The sequence below is a fragment of the Balaenoptera borealis genome, assembly GCF_965194805.1.
Source record: "Balaenoptera borealis genome assembly, chromosome: 2".
In the NCBI taxonomy this organism is placed as follows: Eukaryota; Metazoa; Chordata; class Mammalia; order Artiodactyla; family Balaenopteridae; genus Balaenoptera; species Balaenoptera borealis.
Window position 1 is genome coordinate 110,465,694 of NC_138867.1, and position 22,939 is coordinate 110,488,632.

The window sequence follows — 22,939 nt, forward strand, 5'->3', positions numbered from 1 at the left end:
AGGAAAAGCAGTGCTTATAATGGTTGGTCAATAACAGGGAGCCACCAAGAGTGCCTCGTGTACTACTGAACTCTGTGCTTAGTACATTTCAATATATGTCACAGGACCAAGAGAAACAGAATTGTAAACGGTTATTCATTCAAAACACTTACTGAGTGTCCATAATAGTTATTAGTAGCACCTAACAGCCAGCATTTAGCCTATACTGTCTAGGCATAGTGGAAGCAACAACTTCATACAGAAATCTGGCAGGTATGGAGAGTTTAAACAATTAATTACAAGTGTAGTAAGTGCTTTGAATTGAAAATAGAGTTTGTTTTTTTTTTTATACAGCAGGTTCTTTGGGTTATATATTTTATACATATTAGTGTATACATGTCAATCCCAATCTCCCAGTTCATCTCCCCCCGAACCCCCCGCTTTCCCCCCTTGGTGTCCATACGTTTGTTCTCTACATCTGTGTCTCTATTTCTGCCCTGCAAACCAGTTCATCTGTACCATTTTTCTAGATTCCACATATATGCGTTAATATATGATATTTGTTTTTCTCTTTCTGACTTACTTCACTCTGTATGACAGTCTCTAGGTCCATCTGTGTCTCTACAAATGACCCAATTTCGTTCCTTTTTATGGTTGAGTAATATTCCATTGTATATATGTACCACATCTTCTTTATCCATTCATCTGTCAGTGGACACTTAGGTTGCTTCCATGACCTGGCTATTGTAAATAGTGCTGGAATGAACACTGGGGTGCGTGTGTCTTTTTGAATTATGGTTTTCTCTGGGTATATGCCCAGTAGTGGGATTGCTGGGTCATATGGTAATTCTATTTTTAGTATTTTAAGGAACCTCCATACTGTTCTCCATAGTGGCTGTATCAGTTTACATTCCCACCAACAGTGCAAGAGGGTTCCCTTTTCTCCACACCCTCTCCAGCATTTGTTGTTTGTAGATTTTCTGATGATGCCCATTCTAACTGGTGTGAGGTGATACCTCACTGTAGTTTTGATTTGCATTTCTCTAATAATTAGTGATGTTGAGCAGCTTTTCATGTGCTTCTTGGCCATCTGTATGTCTTCTTTGGAGAAATGTCTATTTAGGTCTTCTGCCCATTTATTGACTGGGTTGTTTGTTTTTTTAATATTGAGCTGCATGAGCTGTTTATATATTTTGGAGATTAATCCTTTGTGTGTTGATTCATTTGCAAATATTTTCTCCCATTCTGAGGGTTGTCTTTTTGTCTTGTTTAGGGTTTCCTTTGCTGTGCAAAAGCTTTAAAGTTTCATTAGGTCCCATTTGTTCATTTTTGTTTTTATTTGCATTACTCTAGGAGGTGGATCAAAAAAGATCTTGCTGTGATTTATGTCAAAGAGTGTTCTGCCTATGTTTTCCTCTAAGAGTTTTATAGTGTCTGGTCTTACATTTAGGTCTTTAATCCATTTTGAGTTTATTTTTGTGTATGGTGTTAGGTAGTGTTCTAATTTCATTCTTTTACATGTAGCTGTCCAGTTTTCCCAGCACCACTTGTTGAAGAGACTGTGTTTTCTCCATTGTATATCCTTGCCTCCTTTGTCATAGATTAGTTGACCATAAGTATGTGGGTTTATCTCTGGGCTTTCTATCCTGTTCCATTGATCCATATTTCTTTTTTTTTTTAAATTTACTTATCTTTTATTTTCTTTATTTTTGGCTGCGTTGGGTCTTCGTTGCTGCATGCGGGGTTTCTCTAGTTGTGGCGAGCGGGGGCTACTCTTCGTTGCGGTGCACGGGCTTCTCATTGCAGTGGCTTCTCTTGTTGCGGAGCATGGGCTCTAGAGCACGCCGGCTTCAGTAGTTTTGGCGTGCGGGTATAGTTGCTCCGTGGCATGTGGGATCTTCCTGGACCAGGGCTCGAACCCATGTCCCCTGCATTGGCAGGTGGATTCTTAACCACTGCGCCACTAGGGAAGTTCCCTGATATATATTTCTGTTGAAAATACAGTGTGTTTTATGAGCACATAACTCGGATTTAACCTGTATGGAGGGATGCCAAAAAAAACAAAACAAAAAAATCCCTCATAAAAGTATAAGTTGAGACCTGAAGTTTTGTTAGAACCTAGCTAGGAGAATAGAGAAAAGAGTATTCTATGAAGAAGAAATATCATATGGACCATCCTCGAAGTGGGAAGTTGCTTGGAAAACTTGAATACAAATGAAATTAAATAGAATTCATTCCAAAAACACTTTTGGTGAGAACTGCCATGTGTAGAAGACACCTGTGCCATGTGGAAGATACAAAGATGACCAAGAAGCCTTTCAGGAAGTAGAGGACACAGCAAGTAATTGTAGTAAGTGCCCACTGCTGTGGATGTACTCAAGAGGGGCATATAACCCAGACTTAGAAGAGACAAATAAGTACTAACCAGCTAAAGTGAAACCTAGTACAGAAATTATATCATCCACCCTTAAAATTAGCCCATTATTCAAGAAAATTGAGGCAAAAAGGCTAAGTAATTTGACTTTCCATATATACTGCCAGAATTTGTCCAATCAATGTAAGTAAATTAGTAAGAGAAGACAGTCTGTGACCTAGCTGTCTACATTTTAATGAAAGTTTATTAACTCCAAGGTGATATTAGCTCTAAGGCAGTAATGATGACATTTTCTTTTTCTTAATACTAATTCTTAACGTAGGGATACTGGTTGTTGTACTAATGGAATCGCTTTGTTTTTTCCCTGAATAGCATGTAAAACGATTAGGTTTACTTCTCACTTTTTTCTTAATCCCATGCAATCTCTTCCACCGCTCTTGTAATATTAAACTCCCTGGGTTTCTATGATGTTCTACCACCTTTAATGTCCCTATTTCTACCAGCAATCTTTTCAAGACAATCTCGGCTTTTACTATCAAACATCTCAAAATTTTTCCAGTCTCTACACATTACTCAATTCCAAAGCCAATTTCACATTTTTAGATGTTTGTTATAGCAGCATCCCACTTCCCAGTAGTAAAATCTGTATTAGTTTCCTATGGCTGCTCTAACAAATTACCACAAATTGGGTGGCTTAAAACAACAGAAATTTATTGTCTCACAGTTCTGGAGGCTAGAAGTCTGAAATCAAGGTGACAGCAGAGCCATGCTCCCTCTGAAACTCTGGACAGAATCTTTACTTCTTCCTAAATTCTGATGGTGGCAATCAATCCTTAGTGTTCCTTGGCTTGCTGTTGCATCACTCCAGTGTCTGCCTTCATCTTCACATGGTGGTCTTACACCTTTGTGTTTCTTTCTTCACCTGGCATTATCCTCTTCTTTTAAGGATACTAGTCATATTGGATTAGGGCCTACTCTAATGATTCACTTTAACTCAGTTATAGCTGTGAAGATCCTACTTCCAAACTAAGGTCACATTTACATGTACTGAGGATTAGGACTTAAACATGTCTTTTGAGGGGACACACAATTCAAGCCATAACAATATAGATACACCACGTTTTATTTATCCATTCATGAGTTGGTAGACATTTGGATTATTTCTACTTTTTGACTGTTTTGTATAATGCTAGTATGCACAGTCATGTACAAGTTTTTATATGAACATATGTTTTCATCTTGGTTGTATACGTAGGCATGGAATTGCTGGGTCATATGATAGATAACTCTATGTTTAATTTTTTGAACAACTGCTAAACTTTTCCAAAGCAGCTGCAGGATTTTACATTCCCACCAACAATGTATAAGAGTTTCCATTTTTCCACATCTTACACATGTTATTGACTGTCTTTTTTTTTTTTGACTGTAGCCATACTATTGGGATGAAGTGGTACCTCACTGAAATTTAAATTTGTATTTCCCAGATGGCAAATTATGTTGAGCATCTTTTCATGGCCTTAATAGCCATTTGTTTGTCTTCTTTTGAGAAATGTCTATTCAAATCCTTTGCCTATTTTTAAATTAGTTTCTTATTTGAATTGTAGAAGTTCTTCATACATTCTAGATACTAGCCCATTATCAGGTATACGATTTATAAATATTTTCTTTCCTTCTGTGGGTTGTCTTTTCTCTTTCTTGATAGTGTCCTTTCCCTTTATCTTTTAAAACAATTTTTCTAGTTTTATAAAGGGGATAAATGTGTAAAATTTAAGAAGTCAAATAGTGTTACACAGAAACCAGTAGGTGTCTACTTCCTTCTACATACTCCCAATTCCTGCTCCCCAGATATAAGCACTTTTAATCATTTTACTTATTTTTTCTGATATTTACCTCCATGTTTCTAAATAACATGTTTAAACTACTATTGATTTTTTTTTTCCTCTTTGGGGGTATTTATTGACCTTTGTCTATGAAAGTTGAGGACTAAGTTCCCCCTTATGCCCTATTCCTCTCAATATACAGATTTTGGTGAAGCAGTTTTTCATCTTTGATATTAATATGACTATACAGAACTTGTCCACAGCTGAGCCCTCTAATATAAATATATGATTATGTTGCCTTTCTTTTCTAAGTCTTAGTTTTTCTTTCTTTCTTTCTTTTTTTTTTTAATATGTATTTATTTAGCTGCACCAAGTCTTAGTTTCATCATGCAGGCTCTTAGTTGCGGCATGCGGGATCTAGTTCCCCACCCGGCCAGGGATTGAACCCAGGCCCCCTGCATTGGGAGCATGGAGTCTTAACCACTGGACCACCAGGGAAGTCCCAGTTTTTCTTGAAGTTAATAACTGTCTTGTTTTTATTATCATTTTCCTACATAGCTATTTCCAAACTCTGAGCAAAACTGATGTCTACTAGTATCGTTTTATCCTAGCAGCATCTTTTGTAGAGCAGTATACCCTTTTGCTATAGTCCAGACTAGTTGCTTTCTATGCTGGCTGCACAAATGCTGACCTATATTTGTCCTTCACCATCATCTCTGCCTCTCCTATGTTGGATCGCCTGTGTCCCTCATTCCCATTTTTTTTCTTTTGTGATTCATCCCCTTATTTTGGTGGAGCACAGTCTTCTATAGCTTTCCAAGAAAGGGCGTATGGCAAATAAGAGACTTTGCATTTCTGAAAATGTTTATTTGCCATTGCAGTTAGGTGATAGTTTGGATATGTATGGTGTTCTAAGCTGGACATTTTGTACAAAACTTGAAGATTTTATACCACTGTCTTCTCACAGTGATGCTATTTAGAAATCAGGTACCATTCTGATTTTCTGTTTTTTATACGTGAACTGTTTTTTTCCCTCCAAGATTATTCATGGGTTTTGTGTTGAGCACTTGATGGAGGCTGTTTTCTTTTTTTCTTTTTTTTTTTTTGTTTAGTTTTTTTAATTTTTATTTTTTTTATTTTTTATTTTATTTATTTATTTTTAATGCTATTCTTGTCTGCTTACATTCTTTTTAATTTATGTATGTATGTATGTATGTATGGCTTTGTTGGGTCTTCGTTTCTGTGCGAGGGCTTTCTCTAGTTGCGGCAAGTGGGGACCACTCTTCATCGCGGTGCGCGGGCCTCTCACTATCGCGGCCTCTCTTGTTGCGGAGCACAGGCTCCAGACGCGCAGCCTCAGTAATTGTGGCTCACGGGCCGAGTTGCTCCGCGGCATGTGGGATCTTCCCAGACCAGGGCTCGAACCTGCGTCCCCTGCATTGGCAGGCAGATTCTCAACCACTGCGCCACCAGGGAAGCCCGAGGCTGTTTTCTTTGTTCTGTCTTGTTGGAGCTCTGTGAATATAACTGTTGGGCCATCTAGACTACTCCTTTAATTTTCGTATCCTTTCTCTCCTTATTTTGTATCTCTGAATTCTTATTCAATTTTCGGGGTAGTTTTTCTCAACTTAATCTTTGCTATCACTCTTTTGATATCCAAGAGTTTGGGGGCATTTTCTGAATGTTCCTTTTTAAATTTACTGTAACTTCTTTTTGTTGTTATTCCATGTTTGTAATAATTTATGTTTCTGAGAAGGTTCTTTGTGGTTGGTCAGTCTTTGTTTTGTTTTATTTTTATGTTTTCTGCTCCCCGTTTTCTGTTTCTGTTTTGGTATCTGCCTTTGATGTTTTAGGTTTTCTAGTATATGTAAAATACTTAAAATAGTGCCTAGCGCACAGGATACACTTAGTAAAGTTTAGGTATTGTTATCTGGTGAATGGACTGGGGGAAAGGAGGGAATGGTGGCAGACTGACAAATCTTTGTCAGTAGTCTAAGCAAGAGATAGGGAGAGGTCTGAACTTAAATTGTTTTGGGTGATGGAGAATATACAAAAGATTAGAGAAACATCCCTACAGTTTCTACATGAGGAGTAAGGTAGATATAAAGAATGACCTAGAGATTTCTGGCTTGAGAAATCCATTGTTTTCCATAACTGAAATTGAGAAGACAGAAGAAAGAGCAATATTGGGGGGACAATATTGAATACCTTTTTGTTTGTTTTTTTTTATCACAGTCTTAGAATATTCAGAAGTCTCAGCATTCCACTTCTTTTTTGAGAAAGCACAATTAAACCTGCCTAAATTATCTGAAACATCTTCCTCTGGGCTCTTCTAAGATGTAGTATATTCACGAGTTTGTGTGCATGTGTGTATGACTTTAAGAACAGATGAAGTTCCCAGGTTAAGCAAAATAAGAACAAATACCAGACTGGTAAATTTGGTTACCTTAGCAAACTAGTTTTGGCAGGGGGAATCATTAACTTTTTAACCATTCTCGTATTGTTTTGTTTCAAAGAATTTTTGTATTGTTTTTGTAAATACATAAGGCTAATTTTTTTTTAATTTAAAGATAAATAATCAAGGGAAAGTTGTTTTGGCCAACCCTTGTTTTCACCAGCTATTTCGAAAAATAGTCTAAAAAACAAACAGAAAATAAATACTGTTTAATCCATGTAATTATGTAAAATGTGAAATTTTTTCTTTTGAGGTCTGAATTCTAATTTTCTTTATAGGTTTTACAGCTCTTTAAAACACTGCACAGGACCAGACAACAAGTTTTTAAAAATGATGCTAGGGCACTAGAAGGTAAGTTTATATTTTGCCCCTTTGGAGCAAGTCCATTCTTCAGGCGGCTGCTAATAATACAAGAGACCCTGTATGGTGGTCAAGACCTATCTTGGGGAATGACCTTCACGATCTCTCCCCTAATGTTTTTTTAAATAAAGATGAGTTTACCTTACACTTCTTTGAGAAGTATCTACAAAGAAAAAATTTTAAAGATCGAGTTTTCATAAAAAATCAGGGGACAAAAAAGGATCCGAATTTCAATGTGCTCCATTATTTGCCTTATGTTCAAGCCATGAAACTCATTTATCTATTATATAATCAAATTTTCACATCCTCTAAGACCAGATACTACCATATTGTTAATGCCTTGTGTCTTTCTAGAAGTGACAGCAGCTATGAAAGAGAATCTATCACAAATGATTCCAAATTCAGTATTTCACTGTTTAAAGTGGTTTCTGTCTTATCCAGAACTCAGAGCTCTAAAGCTTAGGTTCTGTGTTGGTCATACTCAGTTTCTAAACCTCTTTTAAGAGGGCACCTTGGGGGAGGGGTGGAGGGATAAATTGAGATATTGGGATTGACATATACACACTGCTATATATAAAATAGATAACTAATAAGGACCTACTGTATAGCACAGGGAACTCTTCTTAATACTCTGTAATGACCTATATGGGAAAAGAATCTAAAACAGAGTGGATATATGTATAGGTATAACTGATTCACTTTGCTGTATAACAGAAACTAACACAACATTATAAATCAACTATACCCCAATAAAAATTAAAAAAAAAAAATTCAACCTCTATTTAAAAAAAAGAGGCCACCTACATAAAGTTTCCCCACTGTCCCTAGGAATTCAAGTTTTTGTAATTTACCGAAAAAAATTTCTTGAATATTAAAGTATATGCCTCATATTATATGTACTTTACACAAATTCCTCATTTAATTCTTATCACAGCCCTGTGAGGTAGTTACTATCATAATTTCTATTTTTTCAGATAAGAAAACTGACAAAGTGTGAAAGGATTTACCCCACATGATACTTAGTAAGAGGTGGAGCTGGGATTTAGCCTAAACATTCTGGCTCCAAAGCCTAAACTCTTACCCACCTTACATATTGAAATGTATCGAGCATAGAAGGAAGGTTTTATGGCTAATCTCCACCAGCGTAACATATTTTTAAATGTTTTAAATGTTTTTAAGTGAAATAATTATAAGAATAGCTAATACTGAATATTTACTAAGCACTGTACATGAATTGTTCCATTAAATGCTCACAGCACACTCTAAGGCAGTTTATCAGTTATATTGAATTATGCTGCTGTAGTGATGCCAAAGTCTCAGTGGTATATGAACAAAAGTTTTATTTATCAGTCACTTTACTTGTCAGTCAAGGCACCCAAAATTATTTGTATATCCTCTTTGCTGCTATATCTTCATTTTAAGTGTGTGGTTGGCGGGGGGGTAGGGTTAACATGCTTGTATGTATTGAGTTTTGCCATTTTAAAAAAAGCATGTTAATTCAAATCCTTAGATTTACAGAAACAAAGTATTAACTTGAATTTATTAGGATCTCATAGCTAGAGGTTCAAAATGAAATTAGAAATAAAAAGCAGGAAACAAAAGTATTAGAGTGCTAAAAATATGTATTAGGTTTAATTACAAATTTGCCAGCCTGTCAAAAGCTCTCCAAGGACTTTCTAAATAAATTTCTTATTTTTATACTTTGTTTTACATGGGGCAAAATTATTTTTTCTACTAGAGAAGTAGTAGATATATGTATATAGTATGTAGTATCGTAGTATAATGAATAATATGTAAATTATTGGGACAGGAATTATAAATTAGAAAAGCAGGGACTTCACTGGTTGTCCAGTGGGTAAGACTCCATGCTCCCAATGCAGGGGTCCCCAGTTTGATTCCTGGTCGGGGGAACTAGATCCCGCATGCATGCCACACCTAAGAGTCCGTATGCCGCAACTAAGAATTCCACATGCCGCAACTAAAGATCCCACATGCCGCAACAAAGGATCCCGCATGCCGCAGTGAAGATCCTGCATGCTACAACTAAGACCTGGTGCAGCCAAAATAAATAAATAAATATTAAAAAAGAAAAAAGAAAAAAAAGAAAAGCAAATAACTATATACATATTTTTTCTTTTTCTAGCAGCCAGAATAAAGATAAACGAAGAATTCAAATGTAATAAAAGTGAAACTTCTCCTAAGAAAATAGAAGAGGTACAGTAATTAAGTTTTTCAATTACAATAAAACTCAAATTTTAGCAACTAGAGGAAATGATAAAAATAGAGGGATTATATGAAATAAAAATCATTACTTGATAGTTAAAGCCATCACAACTATAGATAACCTTCACTTGTTTGGTTTGACTCACCTTCTCAGGGTCATCTGCCTACACCCTTAAGATAGCAAGTTGCCTGGTGAAGAGAACATGAGTGTAGCCATGATCAAAGCAAGAGCAGCTGAACCAACCCAGAAATTCACAGAAATGCTATCTTCATCTAAGGCAAGTGACTGAAACTAAGGAGAGTGAGTGTTGTGGTAACTCACTCAGAGTTACACAGAGGGAACGTCTACTCATTTAGCTCAACTAGACAGAATTTTTTTTTTAATTCATATCCTGGCTGTGGAAGTTAACCAGCAAGACTTTATGAACTATTCTTGCTTTGCCTTCTGTATTTGCATTTTAGTCACTTGCCGTAGTTGAAGACAATCTACTAACACTAGTCGGTGAGCTCCCTAGTATTCCCAGTACATGTTCATTGAAAAAGTGCAAAATGATTCTTTTCCTGTATAAAATCATATGCATATATATACATTGTCTCCGTCTTAGGAAGGAACACTGCTTCCTAGGTGTTCCTGTATCTAACTTTGTATAAATGTAGGGAAAGGACCATTAGGAAGAAAATGAAAAATGAAAAATTATTTGCTGGGATAATTAAGATTCCAAGAATTGGTTTGATAAAGAGGAAGGTACAAATTAGAGAAATTCTTCCATGTTTAATAGAATTTCCACATGGTGAAAAAAAATTTTTTTATACAAATACTTTTATACTTAGTAGAGAAAATGCTATTTTTGAAATAGTAAATATCTGCGATAAACTAACGAGACAAAATGAGGTAGCCTAAGGATTTCTTTCCCTATAACATAAAGAAAAAAGGGGGAAATTTCACTTAAGTGTATGATAGGGCAAACAGGGACTATGTAATTTTTATTCATGAAAGAAGTTAAAATTACATTCTAATCAGGTCATGACTTGAGGAGAAGTTAAAATGTATATACTGAAGTTTGTACTATTTTGCTATTTGGTAGACTGATTAATAACAATATGGTACAGGTATACCTCATTTTATTGTGCTTCGGTTTATTGCACTTCACAGAATCTGTGTTTTTTACAAATTGAAGGTTTGGGGCAACCCTGCATTGTCAGATGCTGGTTAGCATTTTTTAGTAATAAGGTGTTTTTAATTAAGGTACGAACATTGTTTTTTTAGACATAATGCTGTTGCACACTTAATAGACTACTGTATATTGTAAACATAACTTTTATATGCAGTTGGAAACCAAAAAATTCGTATGACTCACTTTATTATGATATTTGTTTTATTGTGGTGGTCTGGAACTGAACCCACAATATCTCTGAGGTATGCCTGTAAGTGTTTTTAAATTTTGAAGTCATGATTTAAAAATTTTTTAATTGAGGTCTGTTTATATTAGCTAAACTGGAAAAATGAACTACCATCTCCCAAATTAATTTCACTTGTAGAGCACTCACATTAAGCACTCTTTTTTTATATATATATAAATTTATTTATTTTATTTATTTATTTTTGGTTGCTCGCGGGCTTTCTCTAGTTGTGGCAAGCGGGAGCTACTCTTCATTGTGGTGCGCGGGCTTCTCATTGTGGTGGCTTCTCTTGTTGCGGAGCATGAGCTGTAGGCATGCAGGCTTCAGTAGTTGTGGCTCGTGGGCACTAGAGCACAGGCTCAGTAGTTGTGGCACACGGGCTTAGTTGCTCCGTGGCAGGTGGGATCTTCCTGGACCAGAGCTCAAACCCATGTCCCGTGCATTGGCAGGCAGAGTCTTAACTACTGCACCACCAGGGAAGCCCACGTTAAGCACTCTTGAAATTAGATATTTGTTATATACAAGTGTATATTTTGTACTTTCTGTAACTCTGCATTTATTAAATACTTAGTAGTTTTTAGATAATTACATTGTCATGTATTGTCATGAAGTCTTGGCACCAAAAGGAATCGTAGGCATCCTCTTGACCAGCAGTTCTCAAACTTTTTGGTTTCAAGACCACTTTACCTTCTGAAAAACTGAAGACCCCAAAAAGTGCTATTTATATGTTATACCTATCAATATTTACCATATTAGGATTTAAAACTGAGAAATTTTAAAAATATATGTTGATTAAATAATTTAAAAATAATAAGCTCATTACCTATTAAATACAATATTTATGAAAAATAACTATATTTTCAGAAAAATTTAGTAAGAAAAAAGGCATTATTTTATATTTTTGCAAATCTCTTTAATGTCTGGCTTAATAGGAGTCAGCTAAATTCTCATACCTGCTTCCTTATTCAATCTGGCAATGTATGTTTTTTTAGATTGAATTATATGAAGAAAATTCAGCCTTATACAAATAGGTAGTTGGAGGAGGGTAGGTGTATATATTAGCCTTTTCAAATAATTGTGAATATTCTTTGATATCATACCTCAACAAGTGGTAAATTTCTTTAAAGGTTAGATGCAATGCGGAACTCTGTTATCTGTTAGACCAATGGATGTGTGTGGGTGTGTGTTTTTATCCTTTGCGGGGGTGGTTCCTAGGACTCATACATACCACATCCTGCTCATCCCCTTTGATCTCCCATAATCCCTTGTTTCTCATCTAGCCTTGTTTCCAGCCTTAAACCTAAGACTCAGCTCAGTTTATGCACCTCCAGTGGGTGAGGAGGCGCATTGTTTTTCTTTCTCTCCCCTTCTAAGCCCCTTCTCAGCTCTGTCGGGAGGTGAGGCTTTGCTCTCCTACAGCCTTCTCCATGTCAATTAATGGCAGCTTGCTCCTTCTGATGCTCAGACCAAAACCCTTGGTGCTCTCTTTTTCGACTGCTTTCCTTCTCTCACATTTACATCCAATCTGGAAGCAAATCCTATTGACTTAACCTTCAAAATATACCCAGAATTCAACCACTTCTTATTTGCCCCATTATTATTTCCTGGTTCAAGCCATCATTATTTCTCACTGGGTTGTTACAACAGCCTCCTAGTGGGTCTTGTTGCTTCTGCCCTAACTCCCTGCAGCCTATTCTCAATACTTATAAAGGCAGTGAGCCTTTTAAAAAAAGGCATATCCCATCACTCCTCTACTCACAATCCCCATAGCTCCTCATCCCATTCCAATTAAAATCTAAAGTCTCTACCCACCATGACCTATAACACTGTATCATCTGACCCCTGTTAACTTCCTGCCTCAATTCACCACATACTTCTCACTCTTCCAACCTCAGTGCCTTCTTTGAGGGTGCTTCAGTTTACCAAGAACTTTCCTATCTCAGGCCATTTATGCTGTTGCTTCTTCCTAGGATATTCTCCAATATGCCCTTCTCTAATATGGTAAATATTGATAGGTATAACATATAAATCTGTTGGTCATTTAGTAGACCAACAGATTTTAATCTATCTTTCCCTTTGAATGGATCTTTTAGTCATGCATGTTTTGTAACATCATGCACTGATGATTTGGAAAAAGTAGATTCACCAAGTAATGCAGATCTTCCAAATGTTGACATAGTTCAATATGTAATATTTTAAAATTACATCTTAATATACATCTCATCAGAACAATCTTTAAGTATTGGGAAGCTGTCAAGCTTACAGTGACAGATACAGCTTCTCCAGAATTCTGATTTTTGCTTGAAAGCTTGAATTTTATCATTGCCATTAAATACTGTCAGTTGTTTTCTTAAAGTGACATACTCATTTCACCTATCTGCCAGTTACCCAAATCTTAATAAACAGAGTTTGTCTATAAAAGTAAAAATGGTATTCCAAAGAGAAAACTCTACTTGTGCTCACAGCTCGAACAATGCAGACAGCTCTAGTATTATGAAAATAATTTTGACTTTATGGGTCCCCTGAAAGGGTCTCAAGGTCCACAGCTTTGAGACTCACTGTTTTAGTTCAGTTCTTCATTTTGCAATGATGAGTTCTGAAACTTAGTGAGTAGGTATTAACCCAAGGCCATACACTTGATGACAGAGCCAGAGTTGGGAGTCCAAGTATTCTGCCTCCTGATCCAGTACTCTTTCTAGTGTTCAGAACATCCAACTCTACAGTGAAAGAAAGATTCAGCCACTCTCAAAAAAACAAAATGCACATTTTAAACACATTGTAAAATATATATTACAACAAAACATACTCCAAATCTGTCTTGGAACAAAATATGGAATGGATAGATAAAAGGTAAAAGTATACGCATGTCTGAGCTTTCTGTATGCTTGGAATGGTTACAAAAAGTTAAAGGCAAGGGAATTCCCTGGTGGTCCAGTGGTTAGGAATCTACGCTTCCACTGCTGAGAGCATGGGTTTGTTCCCTGGTCGGGAACTAAGATCCCGCAGCGTGGCCAAAAACAAAAATAAAAGTTAAAGGCAAGGGGCTTCCCTGGTGGCACGGTGGTTAAGAATCCGCCTGCCAATGCAGAGGACACGGGTTCGAGCTCTGGTCCAGGAAGGCTCCACACGCCACGGAGCAACTAAGCCCGTGTGCCACAACTACTGAGCCTGCGCTCTAGAGCCTGCCAGCCACAACTACTGAAGCCCACACTCCTAGAGCTGTGCTCCGCAACAAGAGAAGCCACCGCAGTGAGAAGCCTGTGCGCTTGCCGCAACTAGAGAAAGCCCGTGCACAGCAACGAAGACCCAATGCAGCCAATAAATAAATAAATATATTCTTTAAAAAAAAAAGTTAAAGGCAAGTATCACCTAAAAAGAATTGTAGTAAACCTTTAGTTTTCAAAAACAGTACATTCATGTGAACCATTGAAAAAAACAGAGGATTTAGTCTATTTATTTATTTATTTTTTGGTTTTCTTAACAGCTAATAAAAATAGGTTCTGATGTTGAATTGATACTCAGAACATCTGTTATACAAGGTATTCACACAGACCACAATACGCTGAGTAAGTAATATTAAAGAAAAATGTTGCTTGCAATGTATTTTAAACTATTGACCAATTACAGTGCTTTTAATGCTGATTACTAAAACAAGTTGATTTTGCCAATGTGTTATATATTGTACACATTTATAAGGCTGTATTTAAAAATGCTGAATTATGAAAGTTTGCTTACCGGACTTTTTTTCTTTTATTTATTTTTTCTTCTTAATCTTAACCACTGGTTATACTGCAAAACTACAGTTACAAAGGCAGTATATGCATACCGCAATTTATTGCACTTCCCAGATAATGCATTTTTCACAAACTGAAGGTTTGTGGCAACCCTGCATCAAGCAAGTCTATCGGTGCCATTTTTCTTACAGCATTTGCTCACTTGGTGTCTCGGTGTAACATTTTGGTAATTCTTGAAGTATTTCAAAGTTTTTCATTATTACTATATTTGTTATAGTGATCTGTGGTCAGTGATCTTTGATATTACTGCTACAACTTGCTGAAGGCTCAGATAATGGTTAGCATATTATAGCAATGAAGTATTTTTAAATTAATGTATGTACATTGTTTTTTTAGACATAATGCTGTTAGACATTTAATAGACTATAGTATAGTGTAAACATAACTCTTATATGCTCTAGGAAACCAAAAATTGGTGTGATTTGCTGTATTGAGATACTCACTTTATTGTAGTGGTCTGGAACTGAACCTGCAATATCTCAGAAGTTTGCCTCCTGTGTGACTGTTCTTATAAAATTTATCTGGCATTCTTAATTTTCCTAGTATAATTTGTCACCTACCTAGACTATGTCTATTTCTTTATCTTTTCTCCCATGATTCTACTATTTTAATTCAGAAGAATTGGGATTATACAAAATGGTTATATAGTTGAGAATCCTCCATTATACCTCCAAACTCCTGGTGGGGCTTCAGCAGACTCTCATTTCACATAATATTTGGTTTTCATTCCCTGAAGTATTTTGGGGGACAGAAACAACAGCAAAGATACAAACAACATACAAACAGAAAAGTACACAATTTATAATAGTATAGCCCAGTGAATTTTCACCAAGTGAAATATCATGTAACCAACATCCACATCAAGTTATATAATGTTACCACTTTCCCAAAAGCCCCCCCTCATGCCCTGATGTCCCTTCCCGTCAACCCCTCCCCATAAGTATAACCACTGTCCTTTTAACACTATCAATTTTAACCTAATATAATAGAGTGTTTGAACCTTATGTAAATGGAATCATATAGGATTTCTGTTTTGTCTGGCTTCTTTCTCTCAATATTTGTGAGATTCATCTTTATCATTGTGTGTAGCAACATTTCTGTGAACATTGTATGAGTGAAACTTCTGTGTCATATGGTATGTGTTTACTCAGCTTTAATAGGTACTGCTAACCAGCTTTCCAAAGTAGTTAGGCTAAGTTACACTTGCAGCAGTGGTATCTGAGAACTCCAGTTGCTTTATATCCTCACCAGCTCTTTGATACTGTGCATCTCTTAATTTTAGAGTTTCTGGTGGTTATGTAATGGTATCACATTGTGATTTTAATTTGCATTTCTCTGGTAATTAATGAAGGATTAGCACCTTTTCAGTTGTTTAATGGCCATTTGGATATTCTCTTTTATGAAGTGGCTGTTCAAGTCTTTTGCCCATTTTTCTAAGAGGTTATCTGCCTTTTTATTATTGATTTGAAGAAATTCTTTGTATGTTCTGAATATAAATCCTTTGTTGGATATATGTATTATAAGAATCTTCTACTTTTTGTCTTGCTTTTTTGTTTTGGTGTTTTTATCTTTTGATGAGAAGGTCTTAATTTTAATGTAGTCCAGTTAATCCCTTTTTTCCTTTATGGTTAATATTTTTCTGAGTCTTGTTTAAGAAATCTTTTCCTGTCTCAAGCAAGGTCATGAAGAGATTATCCTATGCTTCTTCCGAAAGCTTTATTGTTTGGTCTTTTTCATTTGGTTGTTTATATCAACTAGAGTTGATTTTTGTATATGGTATGAGATAGGAGTCAAGATTTATTTTTTTACATCTGAATATTCAGTTCCAGCATCATTGGAACTGAAATATTGATTCCAGCATCATTTATTGAAAAGACCACTCTTTCCCCGCTGCACTGTAGGGTCACCTTTATCATAAAATCAAATAACTGTGTATGTGTGCATCTGTTTCTGGACTTTATAATCTCTTCAATTAGTTTGTTTTTCTGTCCTTGCATCATAAACCATAATGTCTTGATTACTACAGCCTTACAGTAAATCTGAATATCTAGTAGTATATGTCCTATAGGGCTTTTAAAGTTATTTTTAGTTCATGAGTATTTATCAGAAATTATCAGATCCAGTTATATTTCTAAGGGCAATAAACATGGTTAATCCTAAATTGAAAATTTGTAGTCATTGTCTTTAATCTTAATAATAATCTTTAGAGCTTCTGTGTACTATAGCCAAAATTTTATATGGGTAATCACAGCAAAATATTATCTTTAGTATATGAATAAAAATTTAGGTTATTTCAGATAACTAAATTTGATAGCTACACTTCAGAAGCCTGATTTTAAATATGATAATATTGGTTTAAATTTCTTTTTTTCTTTTGGTTTTCTGTATAGTTTAATTTTCCCACAAGATTGAAAATTTTGACTCTTACATGATTATTAGTATCTAATGCTATATTGCCTTAATAAAGGCCTCATTCTTTCTGTTAAGTTATATATGGGTCTCTTTTTTCCTACTTTATTCCTATGGGTTTAAGATAGAACAAATTTGAGTCTTTAATCTCTGTTTTAAGAAGTTACTTTAAGTAAAATTCCTCCACATATTTTAGCAATGTCTGTACTGGCATACAGAAGTGAGAGGAATTAAAATTCTTCTTGGCTAGAAAATAGAGTTGTGACTGTGTATCTCTAAAAAAGATCAGATAAAGCCCCAACATGAAAAATAATAGAAACTGAAAATAATGAAATGAAACTTCATCTACAAAAGTAATTACCTGTATGCCTAAATTCTAAATCCATCTCTTTTTTTCTCCCTTCTAAATATCTACAGTGGAAATTAAATACTGACTAGCAGAAAGAACTCTTTATCCTAAATAATTTCTCATTTGTTCCTTTTTTTTTTTTTCACACACACACACTGTATTTTATTTTTACAAGAGATAAATAGACTGACACCAAGCATTGTACATGGATGACCACAACAAAAGCAACAATGATTGCAATTACCAAACCTGAAACACACTCATACTATGTCATAATATTGACATTCAGTCCAGTAATCCTCCACTGTAACAGCTCCTTTACTTTGCAGTGAAAATTGATTTGTATATTCTTTGCCTCTGAGTCCTTGTGGGATTTTTTTTTTTTTAATTCAGACAGAGAGTCACAAAAATTATACTCATCCTCATCAGTTCACTCAGTCCCATGTAATAAATTTTTTTTTCATCTTGATCTTTTGTTAGCACTTTTATGAGTTCATCAGTTTTTCATTAGAGTTCTGAAAATGCTTATTCATTCAGTTCAGCAGTACAGTCAGTTACCAGAAACCTGTACTTGTCAGAGTCTTTTCCATGAATTTCTTGAAGATGAAACCCTTTTATAGGAACGTATTTGCAAAAGCATCAGAGTACACCCAGAACTGTCTGTAAATGACAAAAGACTTAAAAATGACCACAGTTAAAGATTTGATGAAAGTTCATAATAATGCAGTTGAAAAGAAAATTAGTCATTTCTGAGATATACATTTTAAAGTAATAACTAGGATTATTACTTATAACATTATACCAGAACATATAAGATTTTTAGAAATTTCATGTAATGTCTGAAACATTTATATTAACATATTTCCATACATATTTCCATACAAATACAAATATAAGATTTTTAGAAATTTCATGTAATGTCTGAAACATTTATATTAACATATTTCCATACAAATAACCCAATGAAAGTTTAGTATTAGTTGTTTTGTTTGTTTTTTTATACTGCAGGTTCTTATTAGGCATCAATTTTATACACATCAGTGTATACATGTCAATCCCAATCGCCCAATTCAGCACACCACCATCCCCACCCCACCGCAGTTTTCCCCCCTTGGTGTCCATATGTCCGTTCTCTACATCTGTGTCTCAACTTCTGCCCTGCAAACCGGCTCATCTGTACCATTTTTCTAGGTTCCACATACATGCATTAATATACGATATTTGTTTTTCTCTTTCTGACTTACTTCACTCTGTATGACAGTCTCTAGATCCATCCACTTCTCAACAAATGACTCAATTTCGTTCCTTTTTATGGCTGAGTAATATTCCATTGTATATATGTACCACAACTTCTTTATCCATTCGTCTGTTGATGGGCATTTAGGTTGCTTCCATGACCTGGCTATTGTAAATAGTGCTGCAATGAACATTCGGGTGCATGTGTCTTTTTGAATTACGGTTTTCTCTGGGTATATGCCCAGTAGTGGGATTGCTGGGTCATATGGTAATTCTATTTTTAGTTTTTTAAGGAACCTCCATATTGTTCTCCATAGTGGCTGTATCAATTTACATTCCCACCAACAGTGCAAGAGGGTTCCCTTTTCTCCACACCCTCTCCAGCATTTGTTGTTTGTAGATTTTCTGATGATGCCCATTCTAACGGGAGTGAGGTGATACCTCATTGTAGTTTTGATTTGCATTTCTCTAATAATTAGTGATGTTGAGCATCTTTTCATGTGCTTCGTGGCCGTCTGTATGTCTTCTTTGGAGAAATGTCTATTTAGGTCTTCTGCCCATTTTTGGATTGGGGTGTTTGTTTCTTTAATATTGAGCTGAATGAGCTGTTTATATATTTTGGAGATTAATCCTTTGTCCGTTGATTCGTTTGCAAATATTTTCTCCCATTCTGAGGGTTGTCTTTTCGTCTTGTTTATGGTTTCCTTTGCTGTGCAAAAGCTTTGAAGTTTCATTAGGTCCCCTTTGTTTATTTTTGTTTTTATTTCCATTACTCTAGGAGGTGGATCAAAAAAGATCTTGCTGTGATTTATGTCAAAGAGTGTTCTTCCTATGTTTTTCTCTAAGAGTTTTATAGTGTCCAGTCTTATATTTAGGTCTCTAATCCATTTTGAGTTTATTTTTGTGTATGGTGTTAGGGAGTATTCTAATTTCATTCTTTTACATGTAGCTGTCCAGTTTTCCCAGCACCACTTATTAAAGAGACTGTCTTTTCTCCATTGTATATCTTTGCCTCCTTTGTCATAGATTAGTTGACCATAGGTGCGTGGGTTAATCTCTGGGCTTTCTATCTTGTTCCATTGATCTATGTTTCTGTTTTTGTGCCAGTACCATATTGTCTTGATTACTGTAGCTTTGTAGTATAGTCTGAAGTCAGGGAGTCTGATTCCTCCAGCTCCATTTTTTTCCCTCAAGACTGCTTTGGCTATTCGGGGTCTTTTGTGACTCCATACAAATTTTAAGATGATTTGTTCTAGCTCCGTAAAAAATGCCATTGGTAATTTGATAGGGATTGCATTGAATCTGTATATTGCTTTGGGTAGTATACTCATTTTCACAATGTTGATTCTTCCAATCCAAGAACATGGTATATCTCTCCATCTGTTGGTATCATCTTTAATTTGTTTCATCAGTGTCTTATAGTTTTCTGCATACAGGTCTTTTGTCTCCCTAGGTAGGTTTATTCCTAGGTATTTTATTCTTTTTGTTGCAATGGTAAATGGGAGTGTTTCCATAATTTCTCTTTCAGATTTTTCATCATTAGTGTATAGGAATGCAAGAGATTTCTGTGCATTAATTTTGTGTCCTGTAACTTTACCATATTCATTAATTAGCTCTAGCAGTTTTCTGGTGGCAGTTTTAGGATTCTCTATGTATAGTATCACGTCATCCGCAGTGACAGTTTTACTTCTTCTTTTCCAATTTGTATTCCTTTTATTTCTTTTTCTTCTCTGATTGCCGTGGCTAGGACTTCCAGAACTATGTTGAATAATAGTGGTGAGAGTGGACATCCTTGTCTCATTCCTGATCTTAGAGGAAATGCTTTCAGTTTTTCACCATTGAGAATGATGTTTGCTGTGGGTTTGTCATATATGGCCTTTATTATGTTGAGGTAGGTTCCCTCTATGCCCACTTTCTGGAGAGTTTTTATCAGAAATGGGTGTTGAATTTTGTCAAAAGCTTTTTCTGCATCTATTGAGATGATCATATGGTTTTTATTCTTCAATTTGTTAATATGGTGTATCACATTGATTGATTTGCGTATATTGAAGAATCCTTGCATCCCTGGGATAAATCCTACTTGATCGTGGTGTATGATCCTTTTAATGTGTTGTTGGATTCTGTTTGCTAGTATTTTGTTGAGGATTTTTGCATCTATATTCATCAGTGATATTGGTCTGTAATTTTCTTTTTTTGTAGTGTCTTTGTCTGGTTTTGGTATCAGGGTGATGGTGGCCTCACAGAATGAGTTTGGGAGTGTTCCTTCCTCTGCAATTTTTTGGAAGAGTTTGAGAAGGATAGGTGTTAGCTCTTCTTTAAATGTTTGATAGAATTCGCCTGTGAAGCCATCTGGTCCTGGGCTTTTGTTTGTTGGAAGATTTTTAATCACAGTTTCCATTTCATTACTTGTGATTAGTCTGTTCATATTTTCTGTTTCTTCCTGGTTCAGTCTTGGAAGGTTATACCTTTCTAAGAATTTGTCCATTTCTTCCAGGTTGTCCATTTTATTGGCATAAAGTTGCTTGTAGTAGTCTCTTAGGATGCTTTGTATTTCTGCGGTGTCTGTTGTAACTTCTCCTTTTTCATTTCTGATTTTATTGATTTGAGTCCTCTCCCTCTTTTTCTTGATGAGTCTGGCTAATGGCTTATCAATTTTGTTTATCTTCTCAAAGAACCAGCTTTTAGTTTTATTGATCTTTGCTATTGTTTTCTTTGTTTCTATTTCATTTATTTCTGCTCTGATCTTTATGATTTCTTTCCTTCTGCTAACTTTGGGTTTTGTTTGTTCTTCTTTCTCTAGTTTCTTTAGGTGTAAGGTTAGATTGTTTACTTGAGATTTTTCTTGTTTCTTGAGATAGGCTTGTATAGCTATAAACGTCCCTCTTAGAACTGCTTTTGCTGCATCCCATAGGTTTTGGGTCGTCGTGTTTTCATTGTCATTTGTCTCTAGGTATTTTTTGATTTCCTCTTTGATTTCTTCAGTGATCTCTTGGTTATTTAGTAATGTATTGTTTAGCCTCCATGTGTTTGTCTTTTTTACGTTTTTTTCCCTGTAATTCATTTCTAATCTCATAGTGTTGTGGTCAGAAAAGATGCTTGATATGATTTCAATTTTCTTAAATTTACTGAGGCTTGATTTGTGACCCAAGATGTGATCTATCCTGGAGTATGTTCCGTGCGCACTTGAGAAGAACGTGTAATCTGCTGGTTTTGGATGGAATGTCCTATATATATCAATTAAATCTAACTGGTCTATTGTGTCATTTAAAGCTTCTGTTTCCTTATTTATTTTCATTTTGGATGATCTGTCCATTGGTGTAAGTGAGGTGTTAAAGTCCCCCACTATTATTGTGTTACTGTCAATTTCCTCTTTTATAGCTGTTAGCAGTTGCCTTATGTATTGAGGTGCTCCTATGTCGGGTGCATATATATTTATAATTGTTATATCTTCTTCTTGGATTGATCCCTTGATCATCATGTAGTGTCCTTCCTTGTCTCTTGTAACATTCTTTATTTTAAAGTCTATTTTATCTGATATGAGTATAGCTACTCCAGCTTTCTTTTGATTTCCATTTGCATGGAATATCTTTTTCCATCCCCTCACTTTCAGTCTGTATGTGTCCCTAGGTCTAAAGTGGGTCTCTTGTAGACAGCATATATATGGGTCTTGTTTTTGTATCCATTCAGCCAGTCTATGTCTTTTGGTTGGGGCATTTAATCCATTCACGTTTAAGGTAATTATCGATATGTATGTTCCTATGACCATTTTCTTAATTGTTTTGGGTTTGTTTTTGTAGGTCCTTTTCTTCTCTTGTGTTTCCCACTTAGAGAAGTTCCTTTAGCATTTGTTGTAGAGCTGGTTTGGTGGTGCTGAATTCTCGTAGCTTTTGCTTGTCTGTAAAGCTTTTGATTTCTCCATCAAATCTAAATGAGATCCTTGCCGGGTAGAGTAATCTTGGTTGTAGGTTCTTCCCTTTCATCACTTTAAGTATATCATGCCACTCCCTTCTGGCTTGTAGAGTTTCTGCTGAGAAATCAGCTGTTAACCTTATGGGAGTTCCCTTGTATGTTATTTGTCGTTTTTCCCTTGCTGCTTTCAATAATTTTTCTTTGTCTTTAATTTTTAAAAAATCTTTTAAAAAAGAGTGCTTTCCTTATCCTTGAAGATAATTTCACTATTCTTTATTATAGATATAATAATTTCATCATTTGAGAAAAATTCCTTATTTTTAAAATCTTAAAAATATTGGGAAAACTATTTTCTTTCCAAGTATTCCCTACTTTTTTTGTATTTTTATTTTTGGTATGATCACAGGTACATGAATTTGGATTAATCATAATTTTTAATTCATATCAGTCTCATCATTGGTCCATTCTAGCCTTCCTAGGTTTTCTGTAGAAAAGTAAAAACTAACTATGACTTAGAACAATGAGTTAATTTCAGTATTTTTCTATACTTGCTTTGTCATTGACTATTGACATTTTCAAAGCCCTCTTTCTAATATGGATATTGGTTAACTGGTTTCAGTGTTGGCCTTT

At 35.4% G+C, this 22,939-nt stretch overlaps 1 protein-coding gene across 5 annotated transcripts in view; it reads left to right on the forward strand.

Annotated features, from left to right (window-relative positions):
• The window catches only part of LYRM7 (LYR motif containing 7), a 169,672-nt gene that overhangs the window by 5,337 nt on the left and 141,396 nt on the right, over positions 1-22,939 (forward strand). For 4 of the 5 annotated variants that reach the window (XM_082380798.1, XM_082380800.1, XM_082380799.1 and 1 more), the window contains exons 2-4: positions 6,907-6,979; positions 9,132-9,202; positions 14,097-14,178. In XM_082380798.1, the coding sequence (XP_082236924.1) occupies positions 6,907-6,979; positions 9,132-9,202; positions 14,097-14,178 (226 nt within the window). The remainder of the gene's footprint in view (positions 1-6,906; positions 6,980-9,131; positions 9,203-14,096; positions 14,179-22,939) is intronic. The other variant, XM_082380797.1, reaches the window with a different exon arrangement.